Genomic DNA, 21,062 nt, shown 5'->3' with positions numbered 1-21,062 from the left:
CTGCAACATTTATTTCCCTTCTCTAGGGCGGCTGCTCGGAACCGAACCGTGAATAGAAAATTATGTTTGGCCAGCGAACTCGAGTCGGCGCCTCTGAAGTGCACGAGCGTCGAGCGACTTGGATCGCTATTACACACGTTGCGATAAAGCGCCGCTACGAGCAAAGAGGGGCGGGGAGGAAGCAGCTGTTTATCATAAAGTATCGGCGCTGCCGGCCTCAGATGTGTCGCTTGGCCGCCGACATCGACTGGCTGTCGCGCAGTTGGACAGAGCAACATTTTAAATAATGCCAACAGAGAACATCCCAGTTGGATTTTAATAGATGGCCTGGGATATCAAAGGCGAAAGACGCTGCATACCGTGAGACGGCTCCACTTTATCTCAGCTAAGAGAATAGCTAATGAAAGATATGTTGAAGATCGGAGCTGCTGATATAAGGCCTTTAATTAAACTCTACCGAACAAGCAACAGAACTGGAGCCGCTTTATCGCAGATCTGCTGCTAATTTCCCCGCCTGGCTCCTCCCATTATTACGGCGGGTGTGTAAAGTGCATCAGTCAGCGAGCAGAAAAATTAGGATCAATCACCCTCAATCTTAATATCACAGGTGCTTCCAAAGCTAACCTGCTAATGCCAAAGGAAGAAAAATAATTACCCCCCACACCGCTAAATCATGGTGCTAATTGGCATATTTTTCTCACTGGATGATACCTCCAGAAAATGACTGAGCTCGGCTGACAAAATCTACATTTCTTCGAGGCGCAAAAACTGGAACGAGGACGGAATAAGATTCTGCAGAAAAACTCTAATTAAGAAAATATTGATAAAATGGAATTAGTCAGCCCGCTTTCACAGGGGTAATTAACACGTTGTACACGTGCACGTGTGGGATGTTATCTCAGCAAAACGTTCTCATGGTTTGCCGGCGTGAAAGCCAAAGGGCTGATGGGGAGATAGGAGGAACCCTCAGAGGAGACGCCAAATAAAAGGGAGGGAAATTACCTCGGGTTTCCATGGCACTTTCTTGTGTCGCTGGCTGAGGAACTTCCGAACGAGGATGTTTTCCCTGCCGTTGGCCCCTCCAGTGACTGGGTCGTCATCCTGGAACAAGACGGAGTGGAAAGAAGGACACGGATCAGAGGACGAGGATCAGGAGCAAGCAAGATACAAACGCGTCTTAAAAACATCTTTTGTACATCCACATACCAATGAGTCAGTCTCATTTTTAAAGTAACTGCAAGCTTGTAACCGCACATCTGTGGAGCAGCTCACAGATAACATTTGGAAGGGGGAAGAAACATTCACATGTAAACGCGTGCCCTGACGAGGTGACTGGGCGAAAGTTATTTCTCTCGCACTGACAGCAGCCCAGGCAGACGGACCTCGTTGTACCGATCCACCACAGAGGTGGGAGGTTCACGAAAGCAAACGCTGCAAGACGCTCAAAGAAACCACAGAAGACGAGTGGAAAGGAGAAGCTGCTGTGCATCGAGAACAATGGCTGCTGCTAAAGAGATTAGCTGGAGCGGCAGATTTGTCATAAGTGGATGTCGTTTTTAACCACAACAGGGGAACAAAGACGAGGCAGTCGAGGTTTTTCTCGGCACATAGCTTGTTTTTGTCTTTTGCTTCCTACCGGCTTTGGTCAGACTAAAAATAAACACAGCGGTGCACAGTGACTTGGCCCTCACCAAACACTTTGTAAGGGGTCTTTACCCGATGCATACGTGGGATAAATCCGAAGCAGTTCGGAAAAGTTCCATCTGGTCGAGCAGGTTCAGCTTCTGTTCTCGTCCCACAGCCAGCGCCTTGTTCTCATTAGTGGAAGCTAACTGGACATGTCACACTCCAACCTGCTGAATTAAGGATGCAAGGTGTTTGGTTGGTTTTGTTTTAAAAGACTTCTGGGTTTGAGTCTCAGTGGCTCCGCTTTGCAAGATTATCAAACAGACAGAAACGAGTGTGTGTACACGCGTCACGTTACGGCAATGAAACTTGCTGAATCCCTCCTGTTCAGTCAGAAGGCAGATTTGAAATGATTTAGTCTCTGAAATCATCATAATCAGCCTGGTCGTCTCTCAGGGAGCCCTAATCCTCCAATCATCTGGGATTTAGCCAGAACAGCAAGGGGCTCGTATCCACCACCCAGTGCATCCAGCAGTGTGATGGGAAGGACACATCAAACGGACGGCCACACGCCCAAATACGGTGAGCTGAAAGGCTCTCGGATTAGGAACTAACTGCCCACACGCAGCCGAGAGCGACGCAGCCGACGAGACAAACTTGGAGAGTTTCACAGCAGTGCTTCAAACTGAACAGCTTCTGTTGGGAAGCCAGCAGCGCTGTTGCAAAGAGGAAACAGGAGAAGAGGGAAAAAAGTTTTTTTAGAAGCAGGAGCGGAAAAGAGACCGGCGTCAGACGCTGAGCCTTTGATTGCTTTTTTTTTTAACTTCCAGCGGGGAGAGAGACGAAGGAGGGCAGGGAAGGTAACGGTGTGGAAACATGACAACAGGTTCTCCTCCTGAGAGGGAAAAAACAAGGAGCGAAAACAACAGGCGCGAGCTCCGTCTGACACTCAGAAACGCTCAGAGACGCCCCTGTGAAGGACATGACGTGCTTTTCCCATCAACAGCGACAGAGGTTAAAAAAAACCCAACACAGGCGGAGACGAGGGTGAAGCCAGACGCTCTTTAATAAAAAAAAAACACACACACACACATAGGAGGTTGATCTTAATACCAGCAATGAGGTGATTGTGCAGATTTGATAGGTGGAGTTTCCTCACCTTTCAAAGCCTCCTAATGAGAAGGAACAATGCCAGCGCTGCGCTACGCACAAAACAACTAAAACTAAAAACTAACTTCTCTCCCACACATTTGTAAACACAGCACGACTGCGGAGCTCAGGTGAGTCAGGTGGAGTCAGACAGTGGAGACGTGCAGCAACAGAGCAACGAGTTTGGAGAGAGTTAATGTGAAAGTATAAAAGGGGGTTCTAGTCTTGCCTGTGCCAGCGTGTGGGAACCCAGGGACTACTGCATCGTGTCCAACTGACTGAGGGGTTAACGCACAGCCAGTGTTGTCACCTCTATTAAGGACTAAAGACGTTTCTCCAGGTGTCGCTGCTATTTTAAAGGGGGCAGTGAGAGGTGTGAAAGCAGCGGGAAACTAATCACAGGAAGGAAAAATCTTCTTCATAATCCCCACCTACAAAACATTCTGAGTCAAACGCAAAGTGTTTATTTATCCCCCCGCCTCACCAAAATAATAATTTCCAGACAGGCTTTGCGAGTGATTCTGCATCAAACACTCTCCACGCTGACTCGTGCTTAATGTGAGCGAGCCAGGAGGCGGGAGATTGTTTTTTTTTGTTTTGATCCCGGCTATACCCTCGTTAATCAGCTTTCACTATTAGAACAGGTGCGCGGCGACTGTTTGAATGACGATGAAAGATTATCCGCGCCGGGAGCGGCAGACTCGGGGATCTGCGGTCGGCGGCTGCGATCAGATTGAGACGGTGTTTTGGTGATAATGTGCTGTCAACACTGAGCGATCAAAATGTAAATCACCGCCGGGGATCCGTCTCCGACCGGCGCAGACATCGTTTATTTCCCAAAGTGATGCCGCGGCTCAAAGAGCGGCTGTCAGAGCCGCTGACGTCATCATCTCGTCGGCCTCATTTCCTGCTGCACCGTCGTGTGCTTGAGCTTCGGGGAGGTGGCGCCGTTTAGTCACAGCTCACTCTGAGCACTTGTAGGATTTTGCGACTTCTTAGTAATGTGTTCCCTAAAACATAGAACACGTAGACATATATATGTGTGTGTGTGTGTGTGTGTGTGTGTGTGTACTGTATATCTGGCGTGGGTCCCAGAAGTGTGTCATGGCTGATAATAATTAGAGTGGATGCTAAGGAGCCCATCAGATGGTCCTCATGTATTAAACATTGCATCGTGGCAACCAGGGACTATCAATCAAGCTGATGAGACTGTGCATTCATCATACGTATACATCGCTGTTTACCTTGTTAACTTTCACTCAGATGGAATGACAAACAATCTGTAACGACGAGCGCGCTTTGTCTTGCGCTGGCAGTAATGGCTCGGAGGGGTGGAGAGGTGGTGGTGGTGGTGGTGGTGGGGGGAGGGGTGAGGGAGGAGGAAGTATTTAATTACAGCTGAGCTTTGGCGTGTTTTTCAAATTTGTTGAGGTTTTAACTGAAAAACAACCCGAGACTAACGGGGATTTTAAGAAAGCGGCGACTGATCAATTAGACATCCATCCCTTGAGGGTCTGTTGCAGGAATCCAGGCGTCACAGAGGCTCCTGGCCTCTCTGGTCTTCCCACAGTGCAGCTCAAGCAGGCGACCCAGCTGATCCAGGCCCGGAGAAACAGCTGGAGTCAGTGTCCTAGAACGCCGACCAGCCTCATTATTCCCCCTTATTAAACACAAACAAGCACCAATCTGTTGGCATGTGGGCCACATTTGGGTTGGACAACTCTCTCACTCCCAAACCACAACAGCAGCAGCAGCAGCAGCAGCAGCAGCAGCAGCAGCAGCAGCAGCAGCAGCAACAGCAGCAACAGCAGCAGCAGCAGCAGCAGCAGCAGCGGAACGGCTCGCACGGCTCCCCAAAGTCTTCAAAATCTCAGCAACTTGTAGCCAAGAACAACCTGGAAAACCTGCACAGTGTTTACACACTTAAATATAGACAGTTCATCCATTTACTGCATCTCCATGGAGGCACTGCTGCCCTGATCTCATAACAATAATCCTTGAGTTTCAAGTGAGGGGGAAAGAAATTACCCAATGGTGCCAAAGTATAATAAAACTGACAAAAAACCCAACATATCATGTCTTGCAACATGTCTGATGGTGCCACCATGTTAATGGCCAAGGTATTCACTGTAGCCTCACTGTGTCTCTCTCAACTATGGCCAGTTCCAGCACCTAAACTAACTGACAACGCTCTAAATAGGAACGCGCTCTTGTCCAGGACATATTTTAGGCAAAAATAAAAACGTTCTAATGTCGCTGCTTTGAGCCAAGCTGGACCACTGCACTGTTCAGACAGCTGGTATGGAGATTGCATGCTATTTTCTAGTGTTCCTCTTGCACTCAGGGTTGCAGGGGATGCAGGAGCCCATCCCAGCTGTCCTCAGGCGAAGGTTGGGTGACACCCTGGACAAGCCGCCACTGTGTCGCAGGGCCTCATGGAAAGACAAGCAACCACCTGCACTCACGCTCAACCCTACGGCCGATGGAGAATTCCCACTTTGGCTCACGTGCATGTTTTTGGACTTGGAGAACCCGCAGAGAACAGACACAAGGAGAACATGCAAACTCCACGTGGAAAGTTCACAAGGACACGACCTTGATTTTTTTTGCCCCGTGCTTAGAACTGAAGACAATGCAAAATCAACATAACGGTGAGGAGTAGATGGGTGAGGTTTAAATTTGGAAACTCCATTCAGGCCATCACGGTTAAGATTTAGAAATATCATTTTTAATCTTCCTGAATGGACAGAGGGCTATGACGGCTCTGTGTGAATAATCAACTGAGGGACAATATACCTGTGGCACTGACAAATCGGCCATTCATCACCTCAAGAAAGAAAGACAGAAAGAAAATGCCTCCGCAGAACGATGCTCCAAATTTAGGGCTGCGGCGTTTCATGACTGCGATAAGGAAAACACATTCCCAGATACGTCATGTCGCTGGATAACGGAGTGACGGCGCATCGCCACCGAACAGACACATCCAATATAGGTGATGCACGAGCGGAGAGATTTCCACGGGGCCCAAACGGCGAGATAAAAGAGAAAGGACGAGGTGAGGGAATGAGGAAAGAGCGGGAGAACAAATGGAGGCGAGCGACGGCGCAGCAGTCAGAGGAGCAGGTGCAGCGGTTCAGGAAGGCCCAGCAGAGAGGACCTCTGATGGCTGAGGCACCGCTCACCGTGCCAGTCTGCTCGGCACAAATCCCTCGGGCTGGGAGATTGTGTGAAGCCACTGAGGATTGCCAGCATCCTCCCTCCCCAGCTTCCCAGCCGCCTTCGCACAGCGCAGCAAACAAACCAGCGGCTGCCCGCTTCTTCGCCAGAGCCGCAGCCACAAAAAGCTCCGCCGGGGATTTGAAACTGCGGCGATTGCGACGGCGACTGAAAAGAGGGATTGTCGCTCCTTTCAACGAGGCCCCGTTTGATAAGACGCTTTGCTGAGGAAAGGTGTTTGTGTTTCAGTGCATAGTCAATTAGAATCGTCAATAAAAAGCCGTCGCTCGAGCTCTTTCTGTGGCACTAGAAGCCGCATACGTGACAAAGCACAGTGACATTGAGTTTTTCTCCAAACTCTGGTTGTTAAAATTCTTATTTGAATTTAATAAACACAAATACAGGGGATTTTTTTTTTGCAAGCTCTGGAAATTAGATTCATTGAGGAAAATGCATGACTAAATTTTATTTAATGATAACATGATATCAGTAACAGATCAGTTCAACTTTTTGGAGCTAAACTGGATGAAGTTCAATTCCTTCATTTCAACTGAATAAACAGATGACAAACAATAATGACAAATAATAATCTGCTGATTTTCTATTATAACAGCAGTTTGTTTCAATCCATTGTTAATTTCATCTGTTCTCTTGACTGGCAATGCAGTTTTAATAAATATTGAGTTTTTGCTGATTTTAAAACTATTTAAACTATGGAACTTTGTCTGGAAGGTCATCCAGGTCCAAGTTTCATATAGTGCTGCTTTAAAGCCTGTCGCGACACAGACAACGAGAAGGAAATCCGGCCTTCATTAATTAGACCCACCACAAGCAGCACCAGGGTTTGCTAAAACAAACCCACACGACCTCAGGTGTGCATGTGTGTGTGTGTGTGTGTGTGTGTGTGTGTGTGTGTGTGTGTGTGTGTGTGTGCATGTGAACTTCTGACTGCGCACCTGCACAACATGCATAATGCAGCGTGCACGCTCCTTCATGCTGCGCTGTCAGTTTAATCCCTCCAGAGTCACTCTGGTGTTTTTAAAGTTTGGGAGCCGCATGCAGAGGAGCCATAAGAAAGCCGCCGTCTTTAGAATAGTTTAGCATAAATCAGCACGGCGCTCGTCTGCTGTGCTTCTATAGCCGGCACGGGCAAACAACGGCCCGGGGGCCATATGTGTGCCGTCAAGCTTTTTTTTAATCCGGCCTGACGAACTTGAAGAAATTATATTAATAGTAACTAACTAATAAAATAGTTCTATTTTTCAGTGTTTTAAGAGTCATTTCAATAAAGAGCGAAGTACAATGGGGCTTCAAAGACACATTTAATGTTCGTTTTCAAGAGACATGCTTTATCCGATTATACATTTCATCCTCCTATGAGGTGGGCCACCAACACACTCCATCCATCTGGTCCTACCTCCGGGCCCTCTGTAAAAATTTAGAACCCACCAGTTAAAAAGTTTGCCCTTCTCTGTTCTATAGTCACAAGAAATGCAGAACGCGACCGTAAGTAATAATGACTGCGTCAAATCAAAGTGGCTCATTTTTTTGGATTAATTGGAGGTTTTTATTGCTTGAAATCAAGGAGGACGTGACCGATGATCATCGGCCACAGTGATATTTCACACTGCCGCACCACATCAGGAACGGCTGCAGGAAAATGAAAATGTCATTTTCGCCCGCGGACTGGCATATGTCGATGCGGCCGCTCCGGGTGTCGGCTAATGAACGGGATTGTCCCGGGAGCCACCTCACTGATCCCAGATCAGCGCCTGGACATGCCAAGACTTTCAATGAACCTGCGCCGTGATCTCACAGTTTAGCCGCTCTCGCCTGTTGCAGCAGGAGCTGCGGCTTTGGCGCTTCCTGATACGTTTACCTCCAAATCCCCGCCGCTCTTAACAAAGCGGCTGGCACCGCTGAGTGGAAACAGAAAGAGTCCGAGCGCGTTGACTTAAACTGTCGCAGAACAAAATTCTCGGCCAAAAAGGGACGCGGGAGCGCAACTATTTTGGTCTGGCTGCGTGCATTATTCATAGGACATATTACACACCGATCCACGGACGAGTAGAAAGCCCGACGAAGAAGTGAAAGGGAGGATGGAAAAAAATTGAAACAGAATAAAACAGAAACAGGGCGAGCAGTCGACAGCGGGAGCGAGGCCTCGCGGTTGGCTGGCGGGAAGATTAATGGTGAGGGGAGCAGCGGGGGAGACAATAAGACACACGGGAGACGAAGGGGGAGGAGAGAAGGACGGCAGAGGATGAAGCATCAGCGTCCTGTCTGGGTTTTTTTGTGCAGCGTTGGTTTTGATGTGGCGCCGACGGCGCTCAACATGTAGAAACCTTTATTGAAATAAATAAATAACATGAGCAGGTTCTTTGTCCGAGGCCCGCAGCCCATCGATTCAGGGCCGGGGACGAGGTGTTAAGACTTGTGTCGCGCTCGAGTCTGCAGTCGATACAGCGGGCGTGCAAGGACGCGGCGGCTCAATCGATACGGGCCTGGCGAGAGCTTTGTCTCCGCCGTCCATTTCCAGCCACTCACGTCCCAGATCCAGTGATTTAAGGTCCGCATTCATTTTCTGCGACAGGTCGCTTTATTGTTTTTGATGCGTCGTGGATTATCGGTGGCAGCAGTGCATCAAAATGACACAAACCCACTTTGCTGACCGGCTTGGGACTTTGATTCTCTCTCCGCCTGACTGGGCATTTTAATGGGGGCGGCGGCGGCGGCGGCAGCGGCAGCAGCGGCTGCGGCAGCGGCTGCGGTGCTTGACGGCACGTAATCTTTGCAGAGTTATTAAAAATATCCGAGGTTTTTTTTCAGGGCAGCCTGAGGAAGTGTGCTCTGCGGAGAGGCAGCTGAAGGTGCCTTAATCATTGCAAATTCAGTGTAAGCAGAGCTCGTAGCAGAAAGCTACAGGTCAGATTAGTGGCAAGGGGGAAATGTTGGCTTGCCTCGCATGCAAATGTGGGATAAAGAAGAAAAAGGCAAGCAGCTTGAAACTCTGGATAAGAGCTGCAATTTCCAGCGCCTACGCAACACAACGCAGCGCTGATGTGCTTTTTTTTTTTTTCAGTGGCAAGTTGGAGGGAAGACCTCCAACGGCCTCCGTCGTTCACACCCGGTCTGAAATGTCTGTCCGGCCTGATTAACGGTGATGCGGCGTGACATGAGGCAGCTGGAGGATTGAAGAAGCAAACGCTTGCACTGCCAATCAGGTCTGACCTGCTGGATGCTCAGGCTGACCTAATCAACACCAGGCCTGCAGCGAGCAGGACACTGTGATATTGACAGAGGGAGGCAGGCTGCTACAGACAAAGCCCCCCCCACCCCCCACTCGCCACAGCAACGTGGACACGAGAGTTCTGCTGGATTTCTCCGCTTTGAAATGGAGGAATGAATGTGACCTGATTTCAATCAGAGCAACAAAAACACACTGGCCTTTAAAAACCACCTACAACGACTGCTACGACTACTACTGGTCTGTGATAGGAAGATCACTTTGCAAATGTAATTGGTAACGATAACGAGTTACCCTATTGAAAATGTAACTATTAGTTAATTATGAGTATTGTTACAATTTCAATTACGTTATCAAAGTAATGTAACTAATTAAATTTAACTACATTTTGATTACTCATCATTCTGAGATACAAAATGTGGACGGCATAATCTACAATCTTTTAAATCAGCAAAATGAATCACATCTCGGCAAAGATTATTTTTTCTTAAATTGATTAGACGTAATTAAAATGGTAATCATGAACAATCCAACAAGTCCCCAAGTTTTAATTTAATTACACAATGATTTGCAGTAATATATCTGATTAGAATGATATTTATTATCTTTACTTTGTAATTGAATTATATATCAATGTTACATGTAACTCCTCCACAGTCGAAGCATTCAGTCGAGGCATTTTTCCTACCAAGAACACACACAGTGCTGCTGGCGTATTCCTTATCACCGTCATCAAGATGATGTCAGATCAAAGGTTGTTGTTTCAGTGGCGGGACAAAGCCCCTACAGAGAGGTTTTCCTGCGTTTAGTCTGTGGATTTTCAGCTCGGCGTGAAAAACTGTCTGCGTTCACGTTTTACAAGAGTGCCTCGACTGCACCCGGGTTTAGTGCCATCCCAGACGACTGTGAAACAAGGCAATTTTTCGCCTGTTCCCCGAGCAAAAAGCCTCTTCAGTCGGAAGTCTCGGAGACAAACGAGAGAGACACCGAGCGCGGCTGGTGCGAAGCAAGTCTGGCTACGCAGCAGCAATTACACTTTAATGTGGAAGCCAACGTTCTCAGGTACAGCTTGCAGCAGGTACCAAAGAAAGTGTCAAATAAGTGTGTGTGTGTGTGTGTGTGTGTGTGTGTGTGTGTGTGTGCGATTTCAGAGATGCTAATGCTGTAACTGCCAGTTCTTGTCACCTTACTGTTATTGCAGTATGTCGTATTTTGTGTGCTATTTAGAATTTAGCATAACATTTTTTTTTTTTTTTACTTTACTCCTGACTGGGTTTGGCAAGTTTATTTTGACACCAGGACAAATTTCAGAGCAGCATATGGAAGGTGCATGTCTACAGTCACACTTCACACAAACAGGAAGCTTCAAGCTGTGAAGAAAAATATGCAATCCAAAAAAAAAAAGAGAAAAAAAAAAATCTGATTGGTCCGCTGTGGCAGACGAGCGCTTCATCCAATAACTTTACGAGTTTTGAATGAGCCTCCCCCTCCCTCCCTCTTCTGACGGATCTGGGAAATAAAATTTCGGAAACGTTCCGTCTGGCCTCGCAGGTCGACATGGAGCCGCATTGAACATCAAAGCGGTACAATCCAGAACATCGTCTCTGATTTGCTGGAATGCAGCATGAAGAAAATTCTCAAGCCATGGCAAATGTACGCATGCTCGCTCACAAACATTCCGACTCACATTAAAGTGCCAAAGCGAGAAATGAAAGGGGAGGTCCATGTAAAGTTTAGCAGGAAGGGACCAAAAACATCCTGTTTTTTTTAAATGTAGCTCCTGCGTCAGTAAAAATGAATTTGCATGTGCGCTATGCCAAAGTAAGCACACGGAGTGCGTTCAAGACAAAAGGTATCATGTGACATTTAGGAATGCACTTGACACGGCTCCTCCTCCACTTCAACACACCCACAGGGGTGCCGACTGGGATGAAAGCAGCTCTGGGATTAAAAGCTTCCCAAATTACAAGCGACTTAACTACTCACACGCGCTGGTTACTGTAAATCGCCGTCAATAAGCTTCACATACGCCAGCAGTAACTTACACTGGCTTTCGGGGGAGGTTTGCCGGGATCAACGAGCGACCGCTAAGAACCCCTCGGAGGTGTCGGCGGCTTGATTATCTGTGATGATGCAAAGTGAAAGGAGTGAGGGAGGAGCCAAACAGCCCTCACGGAGAGTGCGCTATCTGAGATTAGCTATGCCTACAATCAATACTCACATCTAATTACGTCGGCCCCGGTGGACACAAACACCGACAGCTTGTGCAGGAAGTCGGTAGGCTTCTTTTTTTCCCTCCCTCTCGTGCGTGCACTGTAGCTACAACAGGTGCTCGGCTGCCACGGAGGCAAATACTGGGAGGAGTTGAAGCAATATCTCCACCTGAGATGGAATGTGGGATCAGTACTCGGAACAGCTGAACACGACGGTTGTTCCGCCGGCGCAGGACACAGGAGGACGGTTAACAGCGCTTTGAGCTGCTATCAGCTTATTACCGCTCACCGGTATTTACTTCAGCTGAAGTGAGCGCCGAGGCAACAATACGTCCTCTGGAGTGCAGATGAGTGCAGTCAGTCAGACTAAGCGTTCCTTTGTTTGCCTTCAGGCTGCGACTTACCTGTGCCCGTCCATCCAAGAAACTTGAACTGGACTCACCGAAACGGTTTTACGTCTCAACTCGCACTCACTCTCCTGCCTTCTGCAGGCAGGTGAGGCAGCTTGACTGCTGAGGTTTCAGGCCTAAACTTCTAAGATGAAGGCGGAATAAAAACAAAAATGTGTTTCCACGCACTGCAAGTCAAATTTGTGACTGGCAAAAGTTGGACTGGCCCACTTTCACAACTCATCCCGTTGTCTTTCTCCGAGGCTGATGTGAAAAACATCACGAGGAATTGATGAAACGTTCATCTGACACGGAAAGCTAGAGATTTCCAACTGCTTTTAAATAAAACATATCTTGCGGAATAATATTGGAGGCAGCAAAATTACAAAATGCACGCGTGTCGGGCGGACTAAGGGGCAGATCCGCTGTAAGTACACGGCAGACAGGACGTACAGACTGTGCAGCACATTTCACACGCGCGTATCTTTTGATTTGCGAGGAGTGTGATGCCTCCGCAGATTCCGCCACTGACTTTCTGCTGACCAGCACTCCCAGGCGCACTGTCCTGCTTTGGTATTTTCTTTCCTCTATCCTATCTTCGTTTGGCAGCTCCCCAGCACGTCTCCTCCAGCCTTTCAACTCCGAAGTATGTTTAATTCAATGTCCGGTGAGAGTTAAATGTAGGCTCGATACCAAATCGGCTCCTCCCCGACTGGCTTCACGAAGGGACCACTTATTACGTAAGCTTATTGTCGAGTGCTCCATTTAAAAGTTGCCTTAAAAGATCCAGAGCAGCTTGAAAGGAACCCGAATTAATGTCGGCACAGTGAGAGTCTATCAATCAGGAGAAATCCTACTCTAAACTTTCTGTGCTGCAGACCGATAATACAAATGTCCTGCTGCAGAGAGGAGAGGAATCGTATTAACCCCTCAAGCACACAAACTTGTGGGGTTTTAAAAAATTAACTATTAATTAAGTGGATTTTTTCTTTTTTTAATAAGTTGATATTAAATTTGTTAGAGGACAATTGTAATGGGAATCTGTCCAGCGGGAGATATGGGGGACATGTGACCCCATCAGAATCATTCATTTATTTATTTATCTATCTATTTTTTTTAATAACCTCAACTGAGCACATTTATGAGTGTCTGCAAAGGCCCGGTGGGAGCCAAGAAAAGTCTCTTCATTTCTACCTTTTCATCCTTGCCCTCCCCCCCCTTTTTCTTTGTACTGTCTTTGAAAGTTGCCCATCACTTCTGGGCAGAAGCAGTGCATTTGAGGTGCGTCTTTCATCTCAGAGCAGGACGAGCCTCTGACTGTGGATGGATATACGACATTTAGGATGACCGCCGACTTTGACCTTTTAGGCAACGCTTTAAAACACAGACTTTCCCTCCAGAGCCCCCTCGTTTTCCCTTCCATTCTCTCTCCTTGGCACGTTGCTGTCTCTCCTTGGCGCTGTCAGCACATCCCAGACAAACAAGACGCATCAGCAGCTATGGGGTGGAAACCTCTGGTTAATAAAGTGTGTCAAAATGAATGTCCTTTCAGCTTCCTCTGCGACAGCGCACTTCATCAGCAGACACACCTGTCTGCGGATCCCATAGCCACCTGTCCGGACTCAGCTGCCTCTTTAGAAAACCTCCACTTCCTGAATCCGACTTGCTTCTGTTTCCTGTTGTGTCATCATCTGCTCCGTGACTAACACAACAAAACAAGCAACAGTAATTGAAAGCTTCCACGGCAGCTTTGCGCTTCACAACCTCTGCAACCCATCGTGCACCTGGAAGCTATCGCTCGGCGAAAAGTCCCTTTAACATCAAAGGATGGGTTTAACTCATCATATTTACACAGTTGTACTAATAAAATAAAATCTCGCTTCATTAAAAATGTATGCTTCTTCTTGAAAATGAGATCCTGCTCTCAAAATGTTTCCCAAGGCCCAAAGCTTCAAAGGCTCCATTCACTCAAGGATCGATTCATTGTCAAATATTCATTCCAACAAAAACATTGTTTCGTGCTAAACCTGATTGTTTGCCAGACATCACAGAGGGCTGATTTTCAGAACTGACTCAGAACTGACAGCCTAAAGAGACATTATGCAGTTAGAGGACATTGGTAGCAGGACATTGGTAGCAGGAATGCAGCATTTCAACCAAACCAGAGGATATTTTTAATCCTGCGTCCAAACACTTTCCTACTTTTTCACGGTGTGCGTGGAATTTCTGTTTGCAGTCTTTTTAAGCCAACAGCTGCTTTTGTCAACTCGTCAGTGGTGCCTGTCAGTTTTCACAAAAAGCCTGCTCGGCTTTGTGCACAATGCATGCCGAAATATATGAAAAAACACACAAAATCTCACCTCCCTGGAAAGAAATGTTATTCTAATGTTTCCTCGGCACCTTCCTAGCACCACCAGAGCCATTTTGTGCTTTTCCTCTTTCTTCTCTGCTTTTACGCATTATCATTTTGCTTGTGACCTCCGCAACACCGGCTCTATTTGGGAGCCCACGCAGCGAGCTGCAGGACCTGCCCTGTGGCCCGGCCATTCAGTGGTGTCGACGCATTTTAGTGAAGATAAATGGCGGAGAGGAGACAACAATGGATCTTCATCATAGTCTGTCGCCGTCTCTCTGGTCCCCTCGTCTCCTCTTCTCCACAAAAACTCTCTGTGTTGCACCTCCTGACGCTCGCTGGCTCTCACTGTCCCTACTCCTGTTTCCTGTCCATCCTTTTTGCGTCAACCTCTGGACACCTGAGCGGAGGTGGAGAGGTAATTTATAGCTCGTTGCAGGAAAACGCGTCCTCCTCTGTATTTACCGAACGCCCACACTGTTCTGGATATGAAAATGGTCTCTTTGCACAAGTGGTGCGTGGTTACATCTACCTGCAGGCATCTCGTCAGATCACAGATGACATGTACTTGTTTGACACGTTTCCAAGAAACCGGCAAACTCTATGAAAAGGATCAGTCTAACATCATCTGGTACAGACATACAACATTATAATTCATTTTTTCGCGACAGCTATTGTGAAAAGCTCTTGACTTGCTCTGCAGCGGAAAATAGTAAATAGTGCTCAGCAAAATGTATAAAGATCAGGAAAATATCTTTTTGATCTTGCAGCCTTAATTATTCTAAATCGTTGTACAATTGTGCTTTTTAAATGTGTGGCATAGATCATTGATTTTTTTTTCTCTCTCGATTATTTCTTAATTCTGAAAAACTGTCATTTGAAAATTCATTGATAACATGAATAGTATATTCAGACATTAACAATGTAATATAGTGAGTTTCTACATTCTGGTATATTAATAAAGCAAGGTTGTTGTCTGTGAAGGATGAGTTAAAGCAGCCAAACCCAGGGGCCTGAAATCAACCTTCAGAACTACTAACGTTGTTCATTTAAGGGCAGCTCCAAAAGGTTAATTAATAACCAAATTAACAAAGAACTACAGTGTTGCTGAAAAAGTTGGCACATTTTTTTTTAGCAGCAAAGAGATTTCATGCATGAATTCAATTCACTTGTGTAATTGGGACACAATTGCACCTGGTCAAGAGTTTACTGATGCGTTTAAATAGCAATGAACAGAAGATCGTGTCTGAAGATAAAATTGCTCCGACCGGGCGGCAGTGTACATTTGCAAAAGGTGGTGTAATTGTTTGTTGAGGCACTTGATTGGTTTTGCATTAAGAGGCTCCACATCGTGTAAAGGAAAGCAGCTGTGCCACTTCTGGTAGCGTTGCGAGCACAGATGAGAGCGGAAAAAAGGATGTGAGATGATAGAGACAAGTCGAGCCCTGCGGGCTGAGCTTCGCAAGGTCCTAATTACTTTGGGGGAGAACTTTTAACCAGTTGCCAGTTTACAGCCATCTGCTGAGGATTTTAAAATCCCTCCCATGTGTGAATTTTTATGGCTGTGTAGTCTGATTTTTTTTTTTTTTTCTTCGTTTTTTTTTTTTTATCATCTCAACGTCAAGGAGAAAAGAGAGACGGAGGAGGAGACCGCCGGCTTTAAAAATCTTGGCGTCACACTCGGGACAGATGCAGGCCACTGACATATGAATAAAGATGGACGGCACACATCTGCACTTTCTCCATCTCCACAAAAGCGAAGGGTAAAATATCCCAGACGGTCAGCTGTCCATCATGAGTAGGGCTCAGCTGTCAATCACCATTTTTTTTACAAACCGGTCTATTTTATTTTTATTTTTTTGGCATTTTGACACAGTTGGCACAATTCTACAACAAGCCTTCAAGTCTGCCGGTTTTCTAGAAGAAAAAAACTGCTGTTCAGCACGCTAATCCCACTCCTGTGTGTTGATTTAATTGATTCGGTTTTTTTACAGTTTTAACGTCTTTATTCACTGCCTTTCATTATTTCCAAAAGTTTTATTTCTGTCATCTCTTCCAATGTAATCAGAAGCCGTCCAGTGAAGAGAGTGCTGGTTCAGGTAAGAGGCAGATGCTGAACTGCTGAACGTTGCTGCCAATACAGACAGAGGTGATTTAATCTCTTGTCGTCTAACAATGTAGGTCCTCAATGGGAGGTTGGAAATTAATTGTAAAATACAAAATTGAAAGAAGTCAGCCAGAAGTCAGTGGCAACACGTCTTCTGCGCACAAGGTGAGGCATGGCCTTGAAGAAAAAAAAGCTTTTCATTTGTTAATTTGCTTCAAAATCTCCATTTCATGCGGCGTTTCTCCAGAGAAGTCATCTTCCTTTTAAATAGGGAGAACCCTTGAGTGAGCACTCCAAAAGCGGCTCCAAAATACATTCACATGAATTCAACCACTTATTCAAGTCACGGACAACATGATTTTGCTCACAATACAATAGGATTCTTTCTCTTCCCTCTCTTTCACCTGCTTCCATCCAATACGGATCTATGTCTTCGTCGACCTGAATGCCAACAACGCTGGAAGCTTCTAGTGAGGGTGGGTGGGTGGGGGTGGGGGGGGGAGGGTTGTGGGAGGAGCCAAACAAAGTGTACGCTCCGTCTGTTACCACATCGCCCAGATAAGTGGGCCGCTTCATCCCTCTTCCATTATTCCCAGATTAGGTACATGATGAACAATCGCCGTCTCTCCTTTATCTCCGCCATTTCATAGTTACGGTTAATGTAATCTCAAATCCATTACGCCAACCCCCCCCCCTCCCCCCACCACTCCCCCCCCTCTCCCATCCCAAACCCTGTTAAAGGTACCGTGCAGGGCATTAAAGTTGTCATAGCAGCGCGTAAGGAGCCAGATCACATCTGATGTGCGGCGCCATAATTGGAAGAGCTGGTAATTGCAGGGTGAGTCATTCATCAGCAGCCTCGCAAAGACTTTTAAAGGTCAAACTGGAAAAGTGGCGTTTCTGCAGCAACAGACACGTCGCAGCGGAGCGATCTGTAAGTGTCGAGCGCGCCGGCGATCCATTGAGTGAAATATTATGATATTGTTATTACATCATAATACCCCCACAAACCCCCTATTACATAGGGCCGGGTGTAAAGGCACAATTTTTATGCTAATGCACGAGCGTGCTACTTTTCTTTAAAGGCCCATAATGCGGGTGAGGAGCGGAGGAAGAGGTCACGGAGAAAAAAGAGGAGGAGGCCGAGGGAGGAAGAGCAGCTGAGACACTAATGGAGCTGGCGTGAGAGGATGAGGAGGAGCCGGGAGCTCGGGTGGGCTCTCTTAATTATTCATGCCTTTTGTCTGCACACACAGAGAGTAAATTCATCACGGCCAACGCCAGGCGGTAATTTGTGCGGCAATGTGACATTTTATCCCGACGCTTTTTAGCGCTCACGCAGGAAGAAGAAGGAGAAGAAAAAGTTAAGAGAGGCGCGATAAACGCCGGCATCGGGTCGAATTGCACCGTAAGGAGATTTTTGGCGCACAAATAAAAAAAAAAGGCGAGTCTCTGGAACTACAGCTCATACAGTAAAACTTGTGCATAAACGGTAAATGAATAATTGAGGAGTTGAGACAGCTGCAGCGCGGCTGATTTCGCAGCAGCAGACATTTTGACATGTCATAACAGGAAACTCACTGGCTTATTAATTGTAGGAGTTCCTGCTGCTGCGCGAGCTGCCTCGCTGACTCACTGTCGGAAACGCTTAATGGAACAGTTTTGTGTCTTTTTACATTTTTTTGGATTTTTTTTTTTTAGTTTGTGGGACTTTTTTTTTTTTTTAACTTACTTTTGATGTTTTTTTGCTCACTGCAGCGACGAGTCGACTCAAACCACTAAATAATTTAGGTTCTTCCTGCATGAATACACCCTTGCATGGAAACCACGCACGCTGCCACAAGTGTTAATAGTATTGGCCTTCTCTCTCATTTTTAGATACTCATTTTTATTATGGGGCGACACGGTGGCGCAGTGGTTAGCGCTGCCGCCTCACAGCAAAAAGGTCGTGGGTTCGATTCCTGGGCCTGGGCCTGGGACCTTTCTGTGTGGAGTTTGCATGTTCTCCCCGTGTCTGCGTGGGTTCTCTCCGGGTTCTCCGGCTTCCTCCCACACTCCAAAAACATGCATGTGCGGTCAATTGAACACTCTAAATTGTCCGTAGGTGTGCATGTGAGTGTGAATGGTTGTTTGTCTCTATGTGGCCCTGCGATGAACTGGCGACTTGTCCAGGGTGTCACCCTGCCTTCGCCCTAAGACAGCTGGGATAGGCTCCAGCAGACCCCCGTGACCCTGAGCTCGGGACTAAGCGGGTATGGAAAATGAATGAATGAATGATTTTTATTATGTAAAAACTAAAACAATGGCAGCAGTTTTCAGTCATCAACTATTGCCAGGTTGCACCCTGCTGCTTCGGCTCGACCCGGCTCGCTTGGAACCTTTGTCGAGTCAGGACTAAAATACTTGGTACTACCACTGAATGGAAGAAAGCTGAGAGTAAGAAGAAGACATTACTTCCCCACCATGTATGTACAGCAGGTAGTTATTGTGGAGGCTTCTCTGATTTTACCAGCTGGTCAAAGTCAGACGTGAGATCAAGTGAGAGATTGGAAAACCTATTTTTTGTTTTAACTGGCCGTCGTGCCATTAGAGGCCTTTTAGCGCTGCGCTTTTAATGACGGTGCACGTTAAACAGACGCAGCCGTCAGAAGCAAACACATGACAGCTGCGAGGGAAAGATGACACGGAGGAGGCTGATAAAAGAGGAGGCAGAAGAAAGTTGGTTGAAAAAGGAGAGGAGAAGAGGGCCGGTGGCAACGGGTGGTTGAGCTCGGCAAAGGATACAGAGGAGATCAATCAGCGGGCTCCAAGAGTCTGGCCTCTACACAGGGAGCAAGAGGACATCAGAGATCAATGAGGAGCAGTGCCCGTCGGGCTGCTTCACCACAGGAGACGATACATTAGAGCGCAAACGCACACCAGTGGAATGAGAAGAGGAGCAGAAAAATACTGCCCACCATATAAAAATAAAGCTATATAAGACTGTTGTTGCTGTTGCTGCTGCACTGCTCTGCAAACTCGGGCCAGTCTTACTGTAAGGAGGCTGTTAACCTCGGCGTCCCCACTGCCTCTGTTTTCATCTACTGTAACGCCTGACACCAAACTCATGGGAGAGAGAGGGCAGGAGTCAGACTTCAAGTATTTCAGAGTTTCTTGAAACCACACGGAGAAAAGTTTGAAGGAGAAGACGCGAAACCTCCACCACGTTGGCGGAGAAGGCCGTCGCTCTAACTGGAGAGCAGCGAGTCGTCCCACGTTTCTTCTACTTCCTCGGCGCGCTGCAGTGCCCACGCCAGAGAAATTTGTTTCAATTACTCACAAACCGTCCAGGGCGCCGCTCTGCCAAGTCCTCCCTATCTGCCTCTGGTCAAGTAAAAGCCAGAGATTTGCCTCGGAGGACGAGCAGCGACTGAGGACGCTGTGCTGCGCTTGCTTTGAGTTTATGGAGGCTCTGATCGCCGTCTCCTGTCTTCTGTCGGGGTGAATATTCTGGGAGTCGTTTCACCGAAGACGGAGAAGCTGCGGGGTTCATGTGTGTCCCAATGCTCCACGCTGATGATCCACTCGTCTACGCTGAGGACTTCACCAAACAGGCAAGTCAGAGATGTTGTGCATAATTCACTAAAGCACAGTTTTCCAATAGCAGCATGAGTCTCCACCATGTCAGTGAACTCTCCAGGAAGTAGTCAAGTCCATCACAAACTTCATAAGTTTGTTCCACCTGTCAGAGAATGCGAGCTGAAATGCACACATTCTGAAATTAACCCTTTGTGATGTCACAAAAGTCACTCACTACATTAGCAGCAGGTGTAAGCGCCCTAATAAATATGATTTTTTTTTTCTCCTAAGTATCTAAATGTTTTTCTACATTTAACAGTGAAACGCTGCTTTATTTGGTTTGCAAAATAACAATCTAACATAGGTTCACTTACGGGCCACTTAACAAGTCTGAGCACCACCAGCTCTTCATGCTCTCAGGATCTTGTTCCACTAACTCGGTTCTTTAAGCGGACGTACGCATAATACGTCTGTCAAACAACAAAGCAAATATCGACGGATGTATTTTTCCGGAAAAAAGAAAGAAGCAGCCACGTTTAGAAAAGGAACAGGGAAATCAATGCCTTCACTGCAGACACGACAATGAGAGGTAGATTTATTGTTTATTCATGGGGCAGTTCCCGCAAAATGACATCTCGAGCCAAATCTTTAAACCGGCGTCTCCATAAAGACTGAGTCTTGGCACCACTCAGGTGACTCTTGCTGCTGAATTGCACTGCATCAGCAGGCATAATGTGAGTGCTTCCCGTCGAGTATTTTCAACCCCTCGGCTTTATTTAGAGTCCCACCGGCCTCGTAAGAGGCCACGCGGGCACCTGTTCAACCTGACGCTCCACGTCAACGTTTATGGGGCTGCTTCCGCTTATATGAATAGATTCCTTTTTACTTACGATTATGTTCGTCGGCGAATACCACAGCTACACTGCCGTCAAGCTCAAGACAAATAGGCGTAAAACAAAGGGCGAGTTAAAGTGGAAAACAGCAGCACCTGGTGTGGAGAGAGAGAGTAGACTAACAACCGCTGAAAACTTCATGCACTGCACCTCATGCATCATCCTTAACCTTTCAGAGTGTTCACGTTTTAAAGTCATAGGTGTGCTAACAGTAATATACAAAAACACCTTGGTAATTCCCTGGAGGCTGGCGAGTGCAGAGACAAGACAGGGAGGGTGACGGTGAACAGGTAGCGGTGAAAACATGGAAA

At 46.9% G+C, this 21,062-nt stretch overlaps 1 protein-coding gene across 1 annotated transcript in view; it reads right to left on the bottom strand.

Moving 5' to 3' along the window:
• The window catches only part of b4galnt4a (beta-1,4-N-acetyl-galactosaminyl transferase 4a), a 124,924-nt gene that overhangs the window by 50,631 nt on the left and 53,231 nt on the right, over nucleotides 1–21,062 (bottom strand). Inside the window, exon 3 of the mRNA XM_076038007.1 lies at nucleotides 1,003–1,101. Within this exon, the coding sequence (XP_075894122.1) occupies nucleotides 1,003–1,101 (99 nt within the window). The remainder of the gene's footprint in view (nucleotides 1–1,002; nucleotides 1,102–21,062) is intronic.

The sequence above is a fragment of the Nelusetta ayraudi genome, unplaced genomic scaffold (genome assembly GCF_046127955.1).
Source record: "Nelusetta ayraudi isolate G7.1 ecotype Tasmania unplaced genomic scaffold, CSIRO-AGI_Nayr_v1 ptg000053l, whole genome shotgun sequence".
Taxonomy (NCBI): domain Eukaryota; kingdom Metazoa; phylum Chordata; class Actinopteri; order Tetraodontiformes; family Monacanthidae; genus Nelusetta; species Nelusetta ayraudi.
The sequence above is the reverse complement of the archived record's forward strand: the minus strand, read 5'-3'. Positions and strand labels throughout refer to the sequence as shown.